This window comes from Lycium ferocissimum, chromosome 8, assembly GCF_029784015.1.
Source record: "Lycium ferocissimum isolate CSIRO_LF1 chromosome 8, AGI_CSIRO_Lferr_CH_V1, whole genome shotgun sequence".
Lineage (NCBI taxonomy): Eukaryota > Viridiplantae > Streptophyta > Magnoliopsida > Solanales > Solanaceae > Lycium > Lycium ferocissimum.
The window spans coordinates 23,240,840-23,259,319 of NC_081349.1; the positions used below are offsets into that span (position 1 = coordinate 23,240,840).

At 33.2% G+C, this 18,480-nt stretch overlaps 2 protein-coding genes across 5 annotated transcripts; one reads left to right on the plus strand and one right to left on the minus strand.

Moving 5' to 3' along the window:
- The first annotated feature begins 1,483 nt into the window (after positions 1-1,483).
- Positions 1,484-4,356, plus strand: LOC132066727 (palmitoyl-acyl carrier protein thioesterase, chloroplastic-like). The gene is made up of 6 exons (XM_059459957.1): positions 1,484-1,851; positions 2,124-2,257; positions 2,889-3,002; positions 3,109-3,277; positions 3,367-3,435; positions 3,534-4,356. The coding sequence occupies exons 1-6, from the start codon at positions 1,492-1,494 to the stop codon at positions 3,861-3,863; spliced, it is 1,176 nt and encodes a 391-aa protein (XP_059315940.1). The 5' UTR covers positions 1,484-1,491; the 3' UTR covers positions 3,864-4,356.
- Positions 4,357-6,174: 1,818 nt separating this feature from the next.
- On the minus strand, positions 6,175-15,105 carry LOC132067602 (CDP-diacylglycerol--serine O-phosphatidyltransferase 1-like). Of its 4 annotated transcripts, none has more exons than XM_059460876.1 (13): positions 14,959-15,105; positions 13,005-13,207; positions 10,692-10,757; positions 10,244-10,303; positions 9,631-9,721; positions 9,411-9,465; positions 9,023-9,102; positions 8,785-8,901; positions 8,618-8,702; positions 7,382-7,473; positions 6,959-7,212; positions 6,777-6,865; positions 6,175-6,612 (listed from the first exon to the last, which is right to left on the minus strand). In XM_059460876.1, exons 2-13 carry the CDS (start codon positions 13,166-13,168, stop codon positions 6,485-6,487), a joined length of 1,281 nt encoding a protein of 426 aa, XP_059316859.1. In that variant the 5' UTR covers positions 13,169-13,207; positions 14,959-15,105; the 3' UTR covers positions 6,175-6,484. The 4 variants fall into 4 exon arrangements, with proteins under 4 accessions (XP_059316859.1, XP_059316857.1, XP_059316860.1 ...); XM_059460874.1 differs by lacking the exon at positions 14,959-15,105 and adding an exon at positions 14,737-14,948; XM_059460877.1 differs by lacking the exon at positions 14,959-15,105 and adding an exon at positions 14,676-14,692.
- Positions 15,106-18,480: the final 3,375 nt, after the last annotated feature.

The following is an 18,480-nucleotide window of genomic DNA, read 5'->3' on the forward strand; positions in this document are numbered from 1 at the left end:
TTTTTTTTTTTTTTTAGATTCGATGATTATACAATAACAAATTTAACCTTTTGATTATATTTAAAATAATTTGTTTAGGAAGTGAACAGAATAACATTTGAACGGGATGGAAAAGAAATTCTGATCAAGCCTCAATGGCTATTTTCACCCAAAAAAAAAAAAAGAGCTCTTATTTTTTTCTTTTTCCTTTATAGAAATGTTTTGGTTTATTCCTTAAATGAACTTTTAAACATGTCTATAAAAATCAGCAAATAAATTCCAAAAGTTTCCACTCCCAAAGTGTGTTCCAAAGTTGTGGTCTCACAAGTCACAACCAGTTTCATCAATACTATCACTAGCTAATGCTACATCTAGAAAATCATTGATAACATGAAATATTTTTCTTGCAAAAATTCTTAGATAACGCCGTATGACCAAAATGGAAAAGACAAATTAAATAAGTAAGTAATTTTTGTTTTATCTTTTTCCATAGTAAGTGTTTTTGCAATCTACTCTCAGACACTCTCTTTTGTTTGAAACTTAAGTGTCTGACATCACCGTATGGTAATAATTATTTTCTATAAATTTCAATAATTCAAATTAATTTCATTTAATCTGATATTTCTTTATGGAACTAACTTTTCAACCATTACTAGCTTGTTATTTTATTACATCATGCATAAGTTAATTTTGCATCATAAACTTTATATTATATTCATTTAGAAAGGACACGCACTTGCACTCTTCCGAGGTCTGCGCTTTGAGACACCAAAAAGTAGTAAAAATTTGTAAGAGTTTTAAGTTTTATTATAATATTTTCACTATTAAGTTAAGTTATCTACGTAGCAGGCAAGGGCGATTTTATGTAATAATTTTAGGTCACATGAACACATAGTCTCTCCGTAAAATTAAGTATTTTATGTATATATTTTTTAAAATTGATATAATATTAGCTCATTTTAACACATGCTTTTACAAGAAAATTTAAATGGTGCACTTGATCCAAGGTTGAGGTATTTATCTAGAGATCTAGGGATCAATTCCACTTAATACATCTTTTCCTTTGTTTTTTTTTTAGTGGTGAACCCATGCTCTAGAAATTCTAGATTCGTCTCTGGTAGCAGGTAATAACAAACATATCCATTAGCATGAAAAATAGAGCAAATAACTTACTATAACACGTTAAATTACTCATATAATGTTAATTTTTTAAATACTTTCATTGTATATAACTTAACCGAAAAAACTACCTAAATTGCACTTTTTTCAATCTGTCGATTACTGCTAAGCAAAAATACCCATATTAAACTAATTAACATCAGCAAGACAGCAACAGCTTAGAATCACTTTGAGATTCTCAAACAATACTACAAAAGTCCCACTTTTATTCCTAAAAAAATGATTGGCAATTCTTTTGTCACCTCTTCTTGAAATTACCTTATATAAACTATGTCAAACCCCTCACTTTGGTTCTCCAAACCAAAGGGGAAAACCCCACAAAAAAATAAAAAAATGTGGTGTTCCCTTTTTTCTGCTTCAACATCCCACTTTACTATAATTAAATGTTCAATCCCAAGTGAAAATCAAGAATCCAAAAATCCAATTAATGGCAATGCTGTGAAATTGGATTTGTTAAAATCCAAAAATGGTCATATTGCAACAAAAACTTCATTTGCTCCTTGTGATGACACTTTGTACACTATTCCAATGTCACAAATTAGGCAAAATATACCTTCAAAGAAACAACTTGTGGATACTTATAGGCAAGGATTAATTGTTGAAGGGGCATATAGACAAACAGTTGTTATAAGGTCTTATGAAGTTGGTCCTGATAAAGTTGCTACTATTGAAAGCATCCTTAACTTACTTCAGGTGATCATAATTTTTGTCATTTCATCAATTTGAAAATTAGTAGTATAGTTGTTCAGCTAGAAAAGCGAGGATAAATATAACGACATGCATAGTGAGGATTCATATAATTGACTCTGACTTGTTTGGAATTGAGGCGCTGTCGTATGTTGTTGTATTAATTTGTCCCCTCCCCCTCAAGTACTCAATACACTAAAGGCTTTTTTTCTGTTTAACTATCTGGTGTTCGAAATTTACTGATCCAACTAATCCGAATTTGTGATGTATTTTTGCAGGAAACAGCATTGAATCATGTGTGGATGTCAGGACTACTTAGTGATGGATTTGGTGCTACACATGGGATGATGAAAAATAACCTCATATGGGTGGTATCAAGAATGCAAGTTCAGATAGATCATTATCCAATATGGTAAACATTGAGTACTCCTCTTAGACATTTAACCTAGGTTTTGATGCTAAGAACTTCAAAGTCTCACATTAGGTAGCTAGTGATTTCGTTTGTATTAGTAAAGTTGGAGTTTACTAACTATTAGCATTTATGATATTGAGGATTCATATAGACGACCTCAATCTAACTTGGGATTGAAGCGTAGTTGTAGCAGTAGTAGTAAAGTAGGAGCCTTACTTGTTCCACGGATTCTTGAATTTTAAGCTAGGAAATTTTTTCTGAGTTTCATGTAGCACGGATTCATTTATGCAAACCACTCCGCTAGGAACGGTTAAGAGTAGGTAGCTCGTTCTCTTTCTTTGTCTCTATTGTATTCTATCTCAGGCTCTCAGTGCATCACATTATGTTCTGTGAGATCAGAAAATCTCCTTCAACACCTTGGTCTAGATCCGAGATAACCCTTTGTTCCATTTCCCAGCTGGGATATGTGACCAGATGCTTCCTCTAAATCTAACGTTTCTATCTACTAAATTCTCTTTCCTTCACCAAATCGATACTGACTTACCTAGAGGGTTGATGCCCAATTCCCCGACCCACCACTCTCTTGGTTTTTGGTACTAGGCCTAACACAAAAATTGAAAAACTTGAACAGGGGTGAAATAATAGAGATTGACACATGGGTTGGAGCATCAGGCAAAAATGGGATGAGACGAGACTGGCAAATTAGAAGCCAGGCCACAGGCCTTGTATTTGCCAGGGCAACCAGGTTCAGTTACTCTTCCAAATAATTTTCAAGAATCTGTTTTTTTTCTTGTCCAAGTAAAACTAACATAATGTTGTAAGTTGTAACTTAGTTCTTGTATGGAACACAGTACATGGGTGATGATGAACCAGCAAACAAGGCGTCTGTCAAAGATGCCGGAAGAAGTGAGGTCTGAAATCTCACCATGGTTCATCAATAAACAATCCATCAAAGAGGAAAATCCTATTAAGATAGAGAAGTTGGATGACACTGCTAAATATGTCCTATCAAATTTGAAGGTGATTGCACATTTTGTACAAGATTTTAGCAATTTCGTCGATGCGCCAAAGACTCCTGTTACTAAAAAAAAATTTCAACTTTATTGCAGCCAAAGAGAAGTGATTTGGACATGAATCATCATGTAAATAATGTAAAATACGTTCGGTGGATGCTAGAGGTGAAACGAACGTGTAAAAACATTGATTCTTGATCTTGACATAAACTTATGACGAAAAACATGATTTTTTTTTTTTGTTCTGTTTTATGTTGTTGCAGGCCATTCCTGACCAGTTTTTGGAGAGTCATCAGTTGTCTAGTATCGTGCTCGAATATAGGAGAGAATGTGGAAGAGCGGATGTTGTTCAATCACTTTGTGAACCTGATGATGAGGGACTTCTCGACGATGCTGTTGATAATCAACACAAGAGAAGAATTAGTGTACTTCATGGATTTTTGTCGGCATCGGACATTCTTGAGTCATTTAATCAAAGGCCATGTAGTTATACACATTTGCTTCAGATAAAAGAACAGATCAAGAATGAAGAAATTGTTAGAGGAAGGACTAGTTGGAAGAGAAAAATATCCTTCATGCCGTTTCCTGCCTGATTTGCAAGCTATGTTCTTTCGGACTCTTAAAAAAATGCCATTGGGTGTGTGTTGATCCTCCAAGCTATACGTTTTCAAAGGATCTGACACGGGTGCGGCAACACTTTTGAAGGGTCCGAGCAACATAATTTACAAGTATGATTAAAAGGGATTTAGCAAACCATAAAACACGATTCGCCAATCTTGAAAAAAAAAAAAAGGTTCTTGAATCCAATAAAAGGACTTGGATTGATGTGAGAAGTGTTAGCAACTTAGTATTGAAGCAAGGATATCAGAGTGAAGATAAATAATGTATGGTGATCTTGAAGTATAAAGTCATAGGGGAAGCGACATTGCAGCATTAGACTGAAGATTCAAAGACAATGGATTTGCAAAAAACAGCAATTTTTAGGAAATAAGGATATTCATAGATCCAAAAAAAAAAAAAAAAACTTTTGTGCAGTGTATAGGTCCTAGAGTGAGTTGATAAAAAACAAATTCTTGTTGAGTGAAAAATGTGTATTCATCAGATGTATGATTATAGAAAAATGGTTGTCAAATAGGAGTTGTTTTTTTATTCTGATGTATATTCTTGTGTTTTCTTTCTTTTGCATTTTGTGATGCTGATTGGGCTGGTTGTCTTGTCACTCACCACTCTACCATTGGGTCCTTACTTTTCATCGCCTTAAAACTCTTCGAGGCGATCTCCGTATCTGTCCACGTGTCCATTGAGGGATATCTTAAATTTTTAATGTATGTGAAGTTTTTTTAGTCTTCACCATATTAGCCTAGTAAATGTCTAAGAATGACTTAGATATTACAATTCTATACTTAAAGATTATTAAATTTGTGAATAATCTTGCTTCTTTTATATTAATATTACGGAAACAAGGAGGATAGTATCGAATGTAAGACCAGTCGATTGAAAGTAAGAAAAGAGCAACTAAAAGACAAGTTGGTGACATTTTTACTTGTCAAAGTTAAATACATAGAGTTCTATCACTTGGACATTAATTAGCAAACAATTAGAATAACCTGTCATTTTTTGTGGTTGAGATGTAATAGTCACAATTTGTACCAAGATGCTGTTAGTTGGCTCTATATATCCTTATGAAATTTTCAAGAATAATATCTTGTTAGAATGGACTATATGATTATAGCATTTCCAGGTTTATTCCAATTTAGATCTTTTATGTTCTTCTCGATATATGATACACTTTATTCCTTCAGTTTTTCTTTCTTTTTTCTTATGTTAAGAAACAATAAGCTACTTATACCCGGTGACTCTACACACACTTGAAAAGAGTATTAGCGTGAACAATATTATATCTTTTTTGCGTACGTCTTGTTAAATATGCAAAAATTATCAACTTTCGAATACTATTCTTCAGCTTCAATTTTAAATAACCTATTTTTTTTGTGAAATAGATACTGATATATATACGGAAAAATAATTATGAAGAGTTAGGGAGCATGTCTCCCTGCAACTGCTCATCTAGAGCAAAGGTGGCCGGCGAATTGTTTATATTACAATCCCAAATGAGCCTACCAAAAGAAGCTCCTAAAATATTTGCCCAAACTGCCTTGGTAGCATACATAAGAGGAACTGCCAAAAACTGTTCTTTTTCAACTAAACAACCATATATTGTCTGAACGTCTGCTTAGAATCCAGAACTCTATCCATTAGCTTGACACATAGCAGTGTTAGGGAGAGTATCAGTATCATTAATATGTGTAATAAGTCAAGTCGCAGAGACACCTTTTTACAAAAGGTGTCATCTTACACCGCTTCGCCAAAAGCATTCACCATATATAAATTTTCCTTGAAAGAATGTGTATGTGTGCAAAAATTATGGACCAATTCCTCTTGAATATAATACAAAATAAAGATCAAGTCAAGAGCGTTTTTGCAAGTCTGATAATAGGTCGACACTACTTCCTTTCTATTCTCTCAACGAATAGCCAAGTCAAGATGTACATGAATTTGAGTCTTGAACTTATTTTACTTGATATCTACTGTCTGCACTTATTTTACTTGATATTTACTAGTGTCAACCTAAATATACAAGCAAATAACAGTCACATCCTTTACGAGAAGTCCCATGTTCGTACCCCAAGAATAGAGAACATCTTGATAGAGAACGTTTTCCCTCTAATGAGCCTTACGCAGCAAAAATCCGAATTACTTGAAGCTCCAAAGCGGTGCGGTTACAAAATCCGAATTACTTGAAGCTCCAAAGCGGTGCGGTTACCACACTGGGTGGGAAACCAAAAAAAATAGTGTTCGCTCTCTTTTCTTTTCCTTACCTCTCCAGTCGTACAGAGGCTAATATGTTGTAAAAATTGTACCATATAAAATGCATAGAAAGAACTGGCAATATTTCAACACCCCGTATAAACTGAAATAAACCTGGAAAACTGAGGCAGCAATATTGCAGCTCAACAAACAAAGGACAACCTTTAACCTATTGAAAAAGAATTGATGCCCACTACATGTTTAAACTGTAATATATCTAACCTAAAAAAGCAAAGCAAAGCAAAGCATATACAGTTACAAGGTAATGGGTATTTACAACATGGTTGACTCTACCCAGAAAGCAAAGGAATAAAGAATGACTGGGCCAGGAACTGCAAAGGGCAACTCAAACGCGTTTTCTCCTCATCGTTCTATGTAAATGCCACGACCATGCAGCCAACGATATCAGAAGGCCAGTGCCGATACATGACCATAAAATAACCACCCATTTCGGCATTGGGTTCGGAAATAATCCTGAAAGAAGGGGCCAAACATCAAGTGGAAAATAGTTAAACGTTAATCCGAGCAAGTAGGGGTCAGTTTTATGAATCATCATTGTCACGTCGCTCCATTTAAGTAAAAATAACATGAAATAATCAACATACTCTTGAAATGAAAATTCATAATGGCGTACGTACCATGTCCAAACTTGATGCAGATTAGGAGCTCAACAATGCAGATCGCCAGTGAAAGCCAACAAAATGCTCCCACCTTTTTCACCAGTTTTCTGAATATGATTGTAGTAAACGTAAAAGTGAGAAATTAAGAAAAATTGGAAATAGTACACATCTTACTTTGTAATGTTATCGGTAGGACATACCTATCCTGTAGGTAAGAATTGTACTCGCGGATTGTTGGTAACGCAATTAACCACCAGAAAACCAACCTATACACTATAAGAGGATTTCTTGGAGGAATCCAAAGACAGAACTTTAAGAAGAATGTATTTAACTCCACAGTCAAGAATACGACACAGAGACTGAGGACTTGAATAAACCGCCATGGACCTAGAAGGGGATGCCATTCATCTTTATCCCAATGTGCTGGAGTAAATTGTCCAAGTGTTCGCTTGACCTATAATAAAACAAAACAAAAACAAAAAAAGAAGTTTACGTGTTTAATAATTAAGCCATCTGTCGCATGCTACCATAAGCTGTACCGGACATGTATAATGCAACCTAGCATATCTGATATTCCTCAAAAACCGAACAGATTTTACAACATAGCAGTTAACAGGACATACCTTGCCCATGATATTTGGTTGCCTGCTTATACCAACCCACTCATATGTTTTTCCGTCAAAATACCGAACAGTGCGCATTCCAGCCCATATACCTGCATAAGCAATCAAAAAGGTTAACAGACTTAAACCAGAGAGTAAAATATGCAGAAAATATGGAATTCAATGTTTTATAATCATGACTATTCCTTGTATTCCTTACGACAAATAAAAGCAAAAGCAAAAACAAAAACAATATTCACATTGATTGCCAGAAACCCATAACCTAGCTATTTAAGTCAATATCAAAATTTTCTTCTGAAAGGTTCAGGGGGGATGGGGAAGCACTGTCACAACCTGAAGGCAAAAATCAACATACTTTCTCCTTCCCACAATTAACTCTTCCTTTCAGCATTGGTCCCTATTTACCAGGTTATACAACCACTTTTTACTCCACCAGAAGCAATACTGTACCTCAACATATTGTAAATTCACAGCAGACCAAATTAAAAGAAACAACTTCAATGATAAATGTGATGAACTATATCAATCTGGAAATGTTTTTCAGAACTCAAAAGAACAAGCACCTCAACAGGCAAGCAATTGCACATTAAACCCTTTGATTGACTAGAAATGGATGGAAATTGAGACACCAGCCCATCCAAACGACAGTGTTACTTCCTCAGTCCCACTACTTTATGTGAAGGTGTTTGACTGGGCACGGAGTTCAAAGAGGAAGAAAGACTTTTGAAACTTGTAGTCTATAATTAAAAAAAATTGTGGCTATAAATCATTTCATTAAGGGTAAAATGGGAAGTTTGAAATTAAATTGTTACCTTCCTTTTTGGTAGAGTGACTCTTTCTATATTTAGTAAGTTGACAATTCAAACACCATACATGGCAACTTTCAAACCACAAAATTCAATGGACATTTTAGTACATTACACACATTAATTTAGAACCACAAGATTGAAAAGTCTCCCTATATTTCTTAAACTCCGTGTCCAGTCGAACTAAGACACTTAAATTGGGACGGAGGGAGTACTATATATGGAAAGATGTCATTCTTTTTGGGACCGACTAAAAAGGAAAGAGTGTCACATAAATTGGAATGTAGGGAGCACATTATAATACGACACATGTTTGGGAAACCAAACACTCTAACAGATTAACAGTCGAGAATATGAGATCAATTTGCTGTAACCATGTCAAGAATGTAAAGTTTATGAACGCGCAAGGCAATGGCTTCAAGATTCTCACCGAACCAGTTGCAGATCAATATGTCAAGAATAATGCTGTCCCACCAACACTCGTTGAAGTTTGGTAACATGTGGCGGAAGGTAAGCTGAAAACATAAAAGTTTAACGAGGATGGAAAATACTGAACTGCTCTCAATTGGAAAACAAAAAGCTGAGAGAGGCTCTGACCTCCATCAACTCGAATCCAATGGATAAAACCCACAAAAGAGGCTGATTACGAATCATGATGGCCTTTCCCCACCACCCTATGATATGAGCCAAAACAAACTCATCAAACAGTGTGTCCTACAAAGCAAATATGCAATCAGAGCGGGTGCAGAGTCCAGCAGCTTGTCCAAGAAAGCAATACAAGATTTTGGAAAAACAAATACAAAGGGTAAAAAGATTGTGAAAGAAGATATCATACATAAAGATTCTTAAACCTGTTTGTGGGAATTTCAGCTACGTAGATTCTGCAATCACCACCATAGGATCTTTCAGGTAGCTCTGCATTGTAAGTTAAACTAGGTTTAAGCTGTAACTCACATGGCAAAGCAGATAAACGGCAAAAGTTTAGGGCAAGTTACACATTTTCCCTGTCAGCCAAAAATAATTACATTCGTTGCCCATATATACAAAAAATATACACTATTATGTATCAAAAATGTATCTGTTATGTATATTATACATTAATATACAAAAAAATATACATTTGCTGGCTATTATTTTGGTGGGCAGCTATTTATGTCAATTTCTCTAAATTTAATGAACTGGTTCACTCAAAACTGCTACGACAAACAGGCCAAAATTCTTACCAATACCAAGATCAGGATGCAGATATCTCATAAATTGCTGAGCATCATCCCGCTTCTGAGGAACAGACAACAAAGTATTAATATCGCCCAACAACAATGGAATGGCTGAACTATAACTTGATTGGATATCAGAAAGGAAACTGAAGCTACGAAACATAACGATTGAATCATTTTATTCATTTATACACTTGGGAAATAAGAATTCCGCTAACCAACTCACCTGAAAAAGCAAAAACGTCAAAGCAACAAGGTAAATGACAGCCATTCCATGAACCAGGCGCCAAATGGCAGGATGTGGCCTAATGAGCACCCTGTAATGAAGAACCTCAAATATAAATATGGTAAAAGACTATAGTCCAAAAATTTAAATACTTATGGCAACGTAATTTCATGCCAGGAGGAGGAAAAAAGAAGGTGAACTCTCAACCTCACATTCAAAGCCTACAAGAAATAAACAACTTAGTTGACTAACCAAAGAGGAGTTAAAAAGATAACTCATTCTAGCACGTTCACAACCAAAAAGCAAATAAATAAGATACTTTATTCCTGTTCAACAAGTAGAAAAATAAAAGTGGAGATAACACTCAATAAATAAAATATAAATGAAACAAATGTGCTCCAGCATTGGTAGTTTTTTTAAAAGGATCATTTTCATCAATTACATATCAAAAACTGTCCGCCATAAACACCAGTAACCACCAACTCCTATTTTGAGCTATAAAAAATTAAAAACAATTTTAACCAAAAATATGCAAAACACATAAGAACTCAATAAGACCCCCCAAGAGAGAGAGGGGGTGGGGGGAGGAGGAGGAGGTAAAGCAGCTACTTACGTCGAGGGGACTTGCAGCAAAGAGTAAGCAAGATACACCGCAATCATAGCCCAAACACCCCTAACAGGGAAGAAGAAAAAAAAACTTTCATTGTCATGAACATTATGAAGAAAAGGGATTTTTTTTTTTCTTTTTCTTTTTCCTGATAAGTAAAAATATAAGACAGAACCATAATACTCACTCCATTTCATTTCATGTGGCAGGGTTTGGAGCAGAAGAGTCAACTACTTAATTTCAGTGTAAATCCGGACATAGATTCAAGTTTTTTTAAAATAAATTTTAAATACTTAGAAGCTACACGAGAAGTCTATAAGTCACAATAGTTGATCATTCAAAATATTTTAAAAAATAATTAATAAACTTGTGGTAAAAGAATAACCTATTTTGATTCCTAAATAGTTACAGTGCCGCATAAAATGGAACAGAGAGAGAAACAAAAAGTGCGCACCTTTTCACAGATGCCACAATATCACCGGAAGAAGTGTTTTGTGGATTGAGAACTCCACTTGCCCAACTGCAATCATGAGTTATAAGAAAGTCAAAGAAAATACAATTATTTTTTTTTTTGATTAAGCAAAGTCAAAGAAAATACAATTATTGGCTTTACAAAATAGGAAAACTTCGTAATAGCAAGCAAAACTAAAAGAAAGGAACGACTAGTTAGCAAGTAAATAGAAAGGCACCCTAATTGAAGTCTCGCATGTGCTTTTGTTTGCAACAACCAAAATTTGACAAATGAGAAATTCCATAAAACCTGCACCAACTGGGTGCGTCATAACTCGTACGTACAGCAAAGGATTTCAACCTTCTTTAACTTGTAATGAGTGTATGAAATCAGAAATGGAGTTTACATCACTATCAAAAGACAATTTACACCAAGATTTTAACAACTACAAAACCCTACATTTGAAACAAAAGTTGGCTCCATTTTTATACTCAAAGGACCTATAGTTCTTTTCCTCCACACGGCCCAAAAAACTCAAACTTAGTAAGACCCCAAACACATTAGAACATAGCGAGACTCTTCAACTATGATTACATTGGCTGTAGAATATTAGGAAAAACCTCATGCGAGCAAAATAGCATTGAAGGACTTAACAATCAGTAACGAGCATGGCATCATATCTAACTTTGGACATGCTTTACACCGCCAAAGCATGGGATCAACAAGACTTCAAAAAACGTTAAGAGCAAGGATTTTCCTTTTGGTTTTTGATTCAGGTCAATTATAAGAATTTTGTCTTACATATTCCCAAAAAGAAGAGACCTTTTATAGAATGATCACCAAAAGGAAAAATAGGAAAATAAAAAAAATCTACCTAAATTTTATTCAGCAACGAAAACAATAGGTGATTTTCCCTTCATTTTTAATATACGATAATGGTTAGAAGGTAAAATTCGAACTCTCTATGGCAAAATATTGCACAGAGAAGAAGAAGAAGAAGAAGAAGAAGAAGAAGAAGAAGAAAGAGAACGAATCACAAGGTATAAACATATGGCCAAAAATTAACAGAGAAAGATAGAGCACTACAACCAAACAATGAGATTGAAGGCCTTGCGCGAACTATCCAAGTGAAATCTTGTAATTGACAATTTATACCAAGTGTATGTAAATGTGGCTACATCAGCAATCACATTATCAAGAGAAGTTTCTAGATATCCAAAATGTATAATGCAAAACTCAGTAGGCCCCAGGGGTTAGTTTAAGTCGGAAAGGTTGAGGGACTTGTGAGTTGTGACTTGGGTCAGAGGTACGAACCAGCGCATGTGAACTAAGCCTGGTATTTAAGTGGACAAGGGTAGAGGGGCGTGGTGATTATCCCTGAGTTTCAAAGGTTGCAGTAGCTCCTAAAGATTAGCTCCAGACAGATTTCTCAGGCATAAAACACTCAGGTATCTGTATCTATATCATCCACAAGAACATCTTGACAGCATGCAATGTTCTAAGTGTCTTAAAAATGTCTTCTCAGTCAAAAGGGGTACCGAAGAGTATAATTCATATTATTTTAGTTTATTTGTCCTTCCGTTATTTCTTTATTATGCACTCATATATCAGTTCTAGCATTAGAATCGCCAAATTATGTTGAATCTAAAGTAATTGGACCTTTCCATGAGGAACCATGCGAGGCTCCAAATGCAGGATCTCAGATAAAAGGAGAGAACATATACAAGTAAAAAAAATTCCAACTCACTTTCGCAGCTGAGATTGGTGTTTCTTGGACATAAAAAAAGCAGTGGTCTAAAGCTTCCATTCGTAATCCTAGTACTCTAGCGAGTCATATCATACCAAAACAAGTAGATTAAATATCAGACAATACTATACATTGACGACACAGAATACCGTATGGACATCTGAAAAACAGAAGAAATGACACAAGAACTTAGATTTCTTTTAAGTAGGCGTTTGGCCATAGATTCCAAATATTTTTCACTTTATTTGGAATTTATGAAGTTGGGATTACAGAGTTATGTTTGGTTATACTATTTGCAAAGGAGAAAAAAGAGCACATTATTTGGAATTTATGAAGATGGAGTTGGAAAACAGGTTTGGAGCACTTTCCCAAATTTGGAATCCAATTCCAAGTTGGATTTCAAAATTTCATAATCAAACATGAGGCAAAACGGCTCCTAAGAATCCTAAGAATCCCCTCATATTCCGAGTCACTTATCCAAAAAAATAAATTCCCTCATACTCCAAGAGAAGTTGTTCAGAGGAACTATTTTACTAAGAATAGGAGAGCATGTTCATTAAGAAACTTACATGAGTAAACATGCACCAACAAGTAACAAAGTAATAGTGTGAGGTTTGTTCGCCCAGGCAGTCCATGGATCCAACTCATCATCGATATTCAATGTGCTAATATCACCATTTTGAACGGTAATAGAATTCCTTTTGTTACCCTTTCTATGCCCATTAGGCCCCATAGGCCTAGTCTGCTAGAATTCAGCCTCTTCAGCTTTTCACTGCACAAAAAAGATAAATGGGACTTTAATTACCAATTGATATAGTGATTTTAGGAGTGTAAAATAATGAAAACATTTAAAAGAAGCCATTTAATGACAATATATTTTATCAAAGGTACCTTCAGAAATACTACAAACTTACAACAACAACATACCCAGTGAAATCCCACAAAGTGGGGTCTGGGGAGGGTAGAGTGCAGAACTTACCCCTACCTTGGTTTCCGGCAGACCCTCGGCAAGATATACTACAAACTTATGAAAACTAAATTATTACTGCATATCCTAGAAGAGTAAGTAGACTTCCTTCAGCAACAGGAGGATAAAGAAGAAGGGAAGTATAAGAAAAGCAAACACAATCTTTTTCTTGAAAATGGTAAAGCAAACACAATCTAAAGGAAATTTGCAAGTAAAGATAGGAATAAGTAAAGGGGTCCAAACAAATCTCATGCCTACAAATGTTTTAAATTACTGAAAGAAAAGGTGATTTACAAACACATAACTCTTTGCTCTTCAAGGTTTTACTTTGCTATTCATGTCACAATTTGACCTTAAAGATATAGAAGCAGACAGAATTAAAGAGAAACTCCAAAATTAACATAAAAATTGTTTCCTAGTAAATGAATCTTGAACTATATTCAGCTTCTATGAGTATAAACCTTCTCCAGCAAAATAAAGAATGACCAAAATTTAAAATCTAGTAGTCCCTAAAGTTAACAAAGAAATAAGCTAATGCAATACAACTTACTCACCAAAGTAACCTCTTTAGTTAAAGAATTTACAATTGACTGTTAGTGCAATTACTGTTGTAAATCATATTTGTGATGCCAATTAACCCCAAAAAAAAAAAAAAAACTAATTCTTTACTAATATAATCCACTAAATCACACAATTCCAATCAAAATTGATCATTTCCAATGCATGTAACCAAAAAAAAAAAAAAAAAAAAAACTTAACAAAAGAAATGAATAAAACCAAATCTTTTTCAATACCCAGAAACAAAAATGGAAATTGGTTTGTAACTAGCAAAGCAAAAAATCAAACAAATTTGAAGAATTTAAAGTTAACTGTTAGCACAATAAGAACACCAAATCCCTGTTATAAATCATATTCAAATTAACCAAAAACCAACTCATTCTTTACTAATATAATCCACTAAATCACACAAATCCAATAAAAATTGATCATTTCCAATGCATGTAACTAACAAAAAAAAAAAAAAAACTTTACATAAAGATGAAAAAAACAAATCTTTTTCAATACCCATTAACAAAAATGGAACCTGGAGTATAACTAGCAAAGTATAATCAAAATCAAACAAATTTAAAGAAAATAAAAACAACCCATAATTCAAAACTATCCAAAGTATAACGTACATATTGCATGCCAAAAAAAAAAAAAAAAAAAGTAGTGCGTTATTTAGTTAACGTTAATATATTCCGTTTACATAAATACATTCATATATACATACATAAATCTATTTTTAGAAGGAAGCAACTAAAAAAAGCATGGTTCAGAAAGAAAAAACTTACGTAGAGAAGACAAATAAAATGAAAAAGAAAAGCTGACAGTCACAGAGAATCGTGGCCGTTGGATCAAAACAAGGGAAAATGGAGAAATGGGTATTGTAGTGTAGTTAATTAACTGTGTTAACTAAAAAGTGAAGCAAATTTATGGAGATTTTAATGAAAAGTAGACAAAAAAAAGATTGATTTTTTTTTTTTTGGAGAGAAAAAAAGAAGTTAAAATTACACCTTTTTTGACTATAGTTATTAAAATTATATAATATAAACTATAAAGTAGCGGCGAAAGGCGGTGATTTTAGAGAGAGAAAGAGGGAAGAAGAAAGTAGAGAGAGAAAGTTCGGTCTTTTTTTTTTGTTTTGGTCAAAAAGGGAGAGATTTGGTTTGAATGAAGAGATTGATTATAAGATATAGTATTTATTACTTACTATTTGGTTTTATTATGGTACGGTAGTTTTTTGGAAAATTACAGGTTGGAGGAATATTTATGTAAAGGTTGATTGTGTTTTTGGTCCCTCAATTATTGATGAATTAAAAATACTTTCTTGGTATTCGAAGAAGAGCGTTTAACTTTCAGTTAATCAAAATGTGTACTTTTAGTTCTTTATGTATTACCTTCATTTTTTTTACTTGTCCATTATAAACTATGTATATTCTCTAAGAAATAATAAATAAAGTGCATGTTTTATCATGATACTCATATTAATTGGTGTATAACTTCTTAATGGATTTGGAAAATGCTAAGGATAAAATAGGAAAAAGAATTTTTTTTCTCTTGATATGCGAAAGTAGACAAAAAAAAATTGAAATATATTTTTAGAATAATGAGCAAATAAAAGTGAACGGAGGGAGTAGTAAATACGTTGTATTTGATTGGTTATCAAATATGAAGAGTATTGATGGTCCCTTGGTTATTTGATAAATTTAAATTTTTGTTATTATGATATATGACGAATTACGTTTAAATTTCGTTTAATCGACATGTGTGTTTTTATTTTCTTACGTAGGAAGTTTGTTGTATTTGAACTACTTTTAAGATTATATTCCAGTCAAATACTCCCTCCGTTCACTTTTACTTGTTCATTATGGACTTTGCACAACCCTTAAGAAATATTTTATAATTGTATTGGATTTGAAAAATGATTTGGAATGAGTAATTAATGCTAAGGGTAAAACAGAAAAAACAAATTATTTTCTCTTGATATGCGAAAGTGGACAAGTAAAAATGAAAATCTATTTTTGAAATAGTGGCCAAGTAAAGTGAACGAAGGGAGTATGAATTAACAGAACAAGCTTTAGCGACTATCTCTGCTACGCTAAGCTCTCTCTATGGCACTAAGTATTGTTCCCTTCCGTCAAGCGAATCACGTTGTCCACGATCCAAGAATTCCTATGTGTGAGGTTGAACAATTACGCCTAATTATATTCATTTGTGAATATTCACAAGCAATTATGATAAATTTGTAAATATGCAAATTAAAGGATCAAAAGTGCATATTTTAATGAATTGAAGATTAAGTTTTACTTAATCAGATACCATAATGACTAAAATTATAATTTATCAGTAATTAAGGGATCGATATTGTTATTAACTCTTTATTTAAATTAAGATTTATAAAATATTATGCATGTACTTCAGGTATATGCTTCAGAGTTTGGCACCTGTACTGTGCTTTGAAATGACAAAAGTATCCTTTACATTGGGACGATAAGTTTTGGTAACGTTTGTCTTCTGCTTTCTAAAATTAATGAGATATATTTTGAGTAGTATACTAGTATCAAAGAAAATGTTTTCTTAAGCATTTGTAGTACTACCATCTAAAAGAATTAATTAAATGCTTTGGTCTTTATCGCCATTTCAACAATTAAGATTTTTAGTAAAATTAGTGAATAACATGAGTTGATTAGATGTGTTGAACAAATGATTCGTTACTTACCGTTGCAACTATGCAATGGAAAATATGGAGTTACTCTTAGTTGTTGTTTGACTTATGTTGGAAAGATTGAACTTTTTCTTGATTTGAGACTAGAAGTGACTTTTTTTATACCACCAAAATATTGCTTGGATAATCTCTTTAACACTGTGTAAATTCAAACTTTATAAATATGTTCGCTTTTTTTTTTTTCTTACCCCTTCTTGTTATTGGTGTAAATGAACTAGAAATAGTTTTTAATCTAAAAAATATAGTTGACTAGCAAATGTGAATTACATAAATAATTTTGAGGAAAGTAATAGTTGTTTGACATTATATTGACAATTATTTGAGTGTCTCTAATAGTAATGGTAGCACAGTAAGCTTTCTGCCTAAAAAAATTCGGAAAGTTTAAATAGGAGAAACTAAGGATAGAAGAAAAGCAATGAGTAATTGCATTGATACAAAGAGGAGGAAGAAAGTAGGAAAATATTTTTTTTGTTGGCTTGCTATACGGTGTCAGACACTTATAAGGGGTACAATTAAATTTGAACTCGCGTCGAGAAATCTCATATTGGGGTAAAACGTTTTCTAACAAAGGTGACTCCATAATCATGGCTTGAACCTTTAAAGATGAAGAAATATTTACCACTCCATCACAATTTTATTTACTGAAGGAAAATGAGTTTGTGTTAGCTTTTAGTATCTCTCACTTATGGAATATTCTTAGAGATCGATTTTATTTAATAAAAAAGATGCCACTTGGATCACCATGATATTATCACAATTTGATTTTGGTTGAGATCAAAATCAAAAAAGGAAAAAAAAAACATATATATAGAAAAAGGAAGTTCATGTATTTATGGAACTTTCATTTCTTCATAAAATTACATAGGTTTTTATTCAAAGGAAAAAAAATGAAATAATAAATGCTTTTTTAAAAGCCATATAAGCAAGTTATTCTTGCATCCTTCTCGGGAAAATACAATTATACCATAAAATTGTTTTAGATGTCGTATTTTTTTTGTCTAACTCTCCCTTTGTAATTTTAAAGGCATATTATTCTAACAATTACTTTCCCTCAATTCTTTCTAAACACTAACTAAACTTAATTCTAAAAGCTTTCTCCATTTGCAACCAATTTTTGCTACTTCTCTTTTCATAGTATAAAAAACATTTCTCTTTTTCTTCCTTTTTATTGTTTGGGAAGAAAATATATATTCTTTAATAGTGGGTGCTAAAATGGAGAAATTGGACCAATTAGTGGATTTATAAATAGGGGAAAGTTGATAATTTTGGCTTAAAATAAGGGGACAAAAACTAAATATAGCGTAGTAGGCATAGTGCTACTACGCTTATAATCTTTTAATTGCAATGGGGCCCAAAATTTCATTTATTGAAGTATTAAAGCCCTTTAACATCTGTAAAAGTACAGAACAACCACTTCTATTTTGCAACAATTAAAAAAACAAAAAGGTGAGAAATCCCAAATAGGAAGAGACAATTTATTGTTCGTCAACTCTTTGCTCAAGTGCTTATCATCTTTATCTTTTCATGCTCATTTTCTTTTCTTTCATTTTTACACCCTTAGTCAGCAGTCTGGGATTCGAGTTCGAGAGCGAAAAAATTATAGCAAGAGTGCATTCTCATATAATGGATTTTACTCGACGCAAATTCAAATTAATAAGAGGACTCAATGCTTGTATGGAATCCCGAATGAAAAATAAAAACTAACAATACATCACTTTTTTTGAGAGATCAACTAAGATGTAACTTTTTTATTTAAAAAAATAACAATCACATAATTAACACTAGATAAAAATAAGTATGAATTAAAAAA

Bases quoted from the DNA above. Each gene is read 5' to 3' on its own strand.
- LOC132066727 (XM_059459957.1), top strand. From the start codon at position 1,492: ATGTGGTGTTCCCTTTTTTCTGCTTCAACATCCCACTTTACTATAATT. The intron at 1,852-2,123 runs GTGATCATAATT...GTATTTTTGCAG, and splicing joins GCATCCTTAACTTACTTCAG to GAAACAGCATTGAATCATGT. The intron at 3,003-3,108 runs GTTCAGTTACTC...TATGGAACACAG, and splicing joins GTATTTGCCAGGGCAACCAG to TACATGGGTGATGATGAACC.
- LOC132067602 (XM_059460876.1), bottom strand. From the start codon at position 13,168: ATGGGGCCTAATGGGCATAGAAAGGGTAACAAAAGGAATTCTATTACC. The intron at 9,722-10,243 runs GTAAGTAGCTGC...TCTTCATTACAG, and splicing joins TTGCTGCAAGTCCCCTCGAC to GGTGCTCATTAGGCCACATC. The intron at 6,613-6,776 runs GTACGTACGCCA...CCCTTCTTTCAG, and splicing joins CTGCATCAAGTTTGGACATG to GATTATTTCCGAACCCAATG.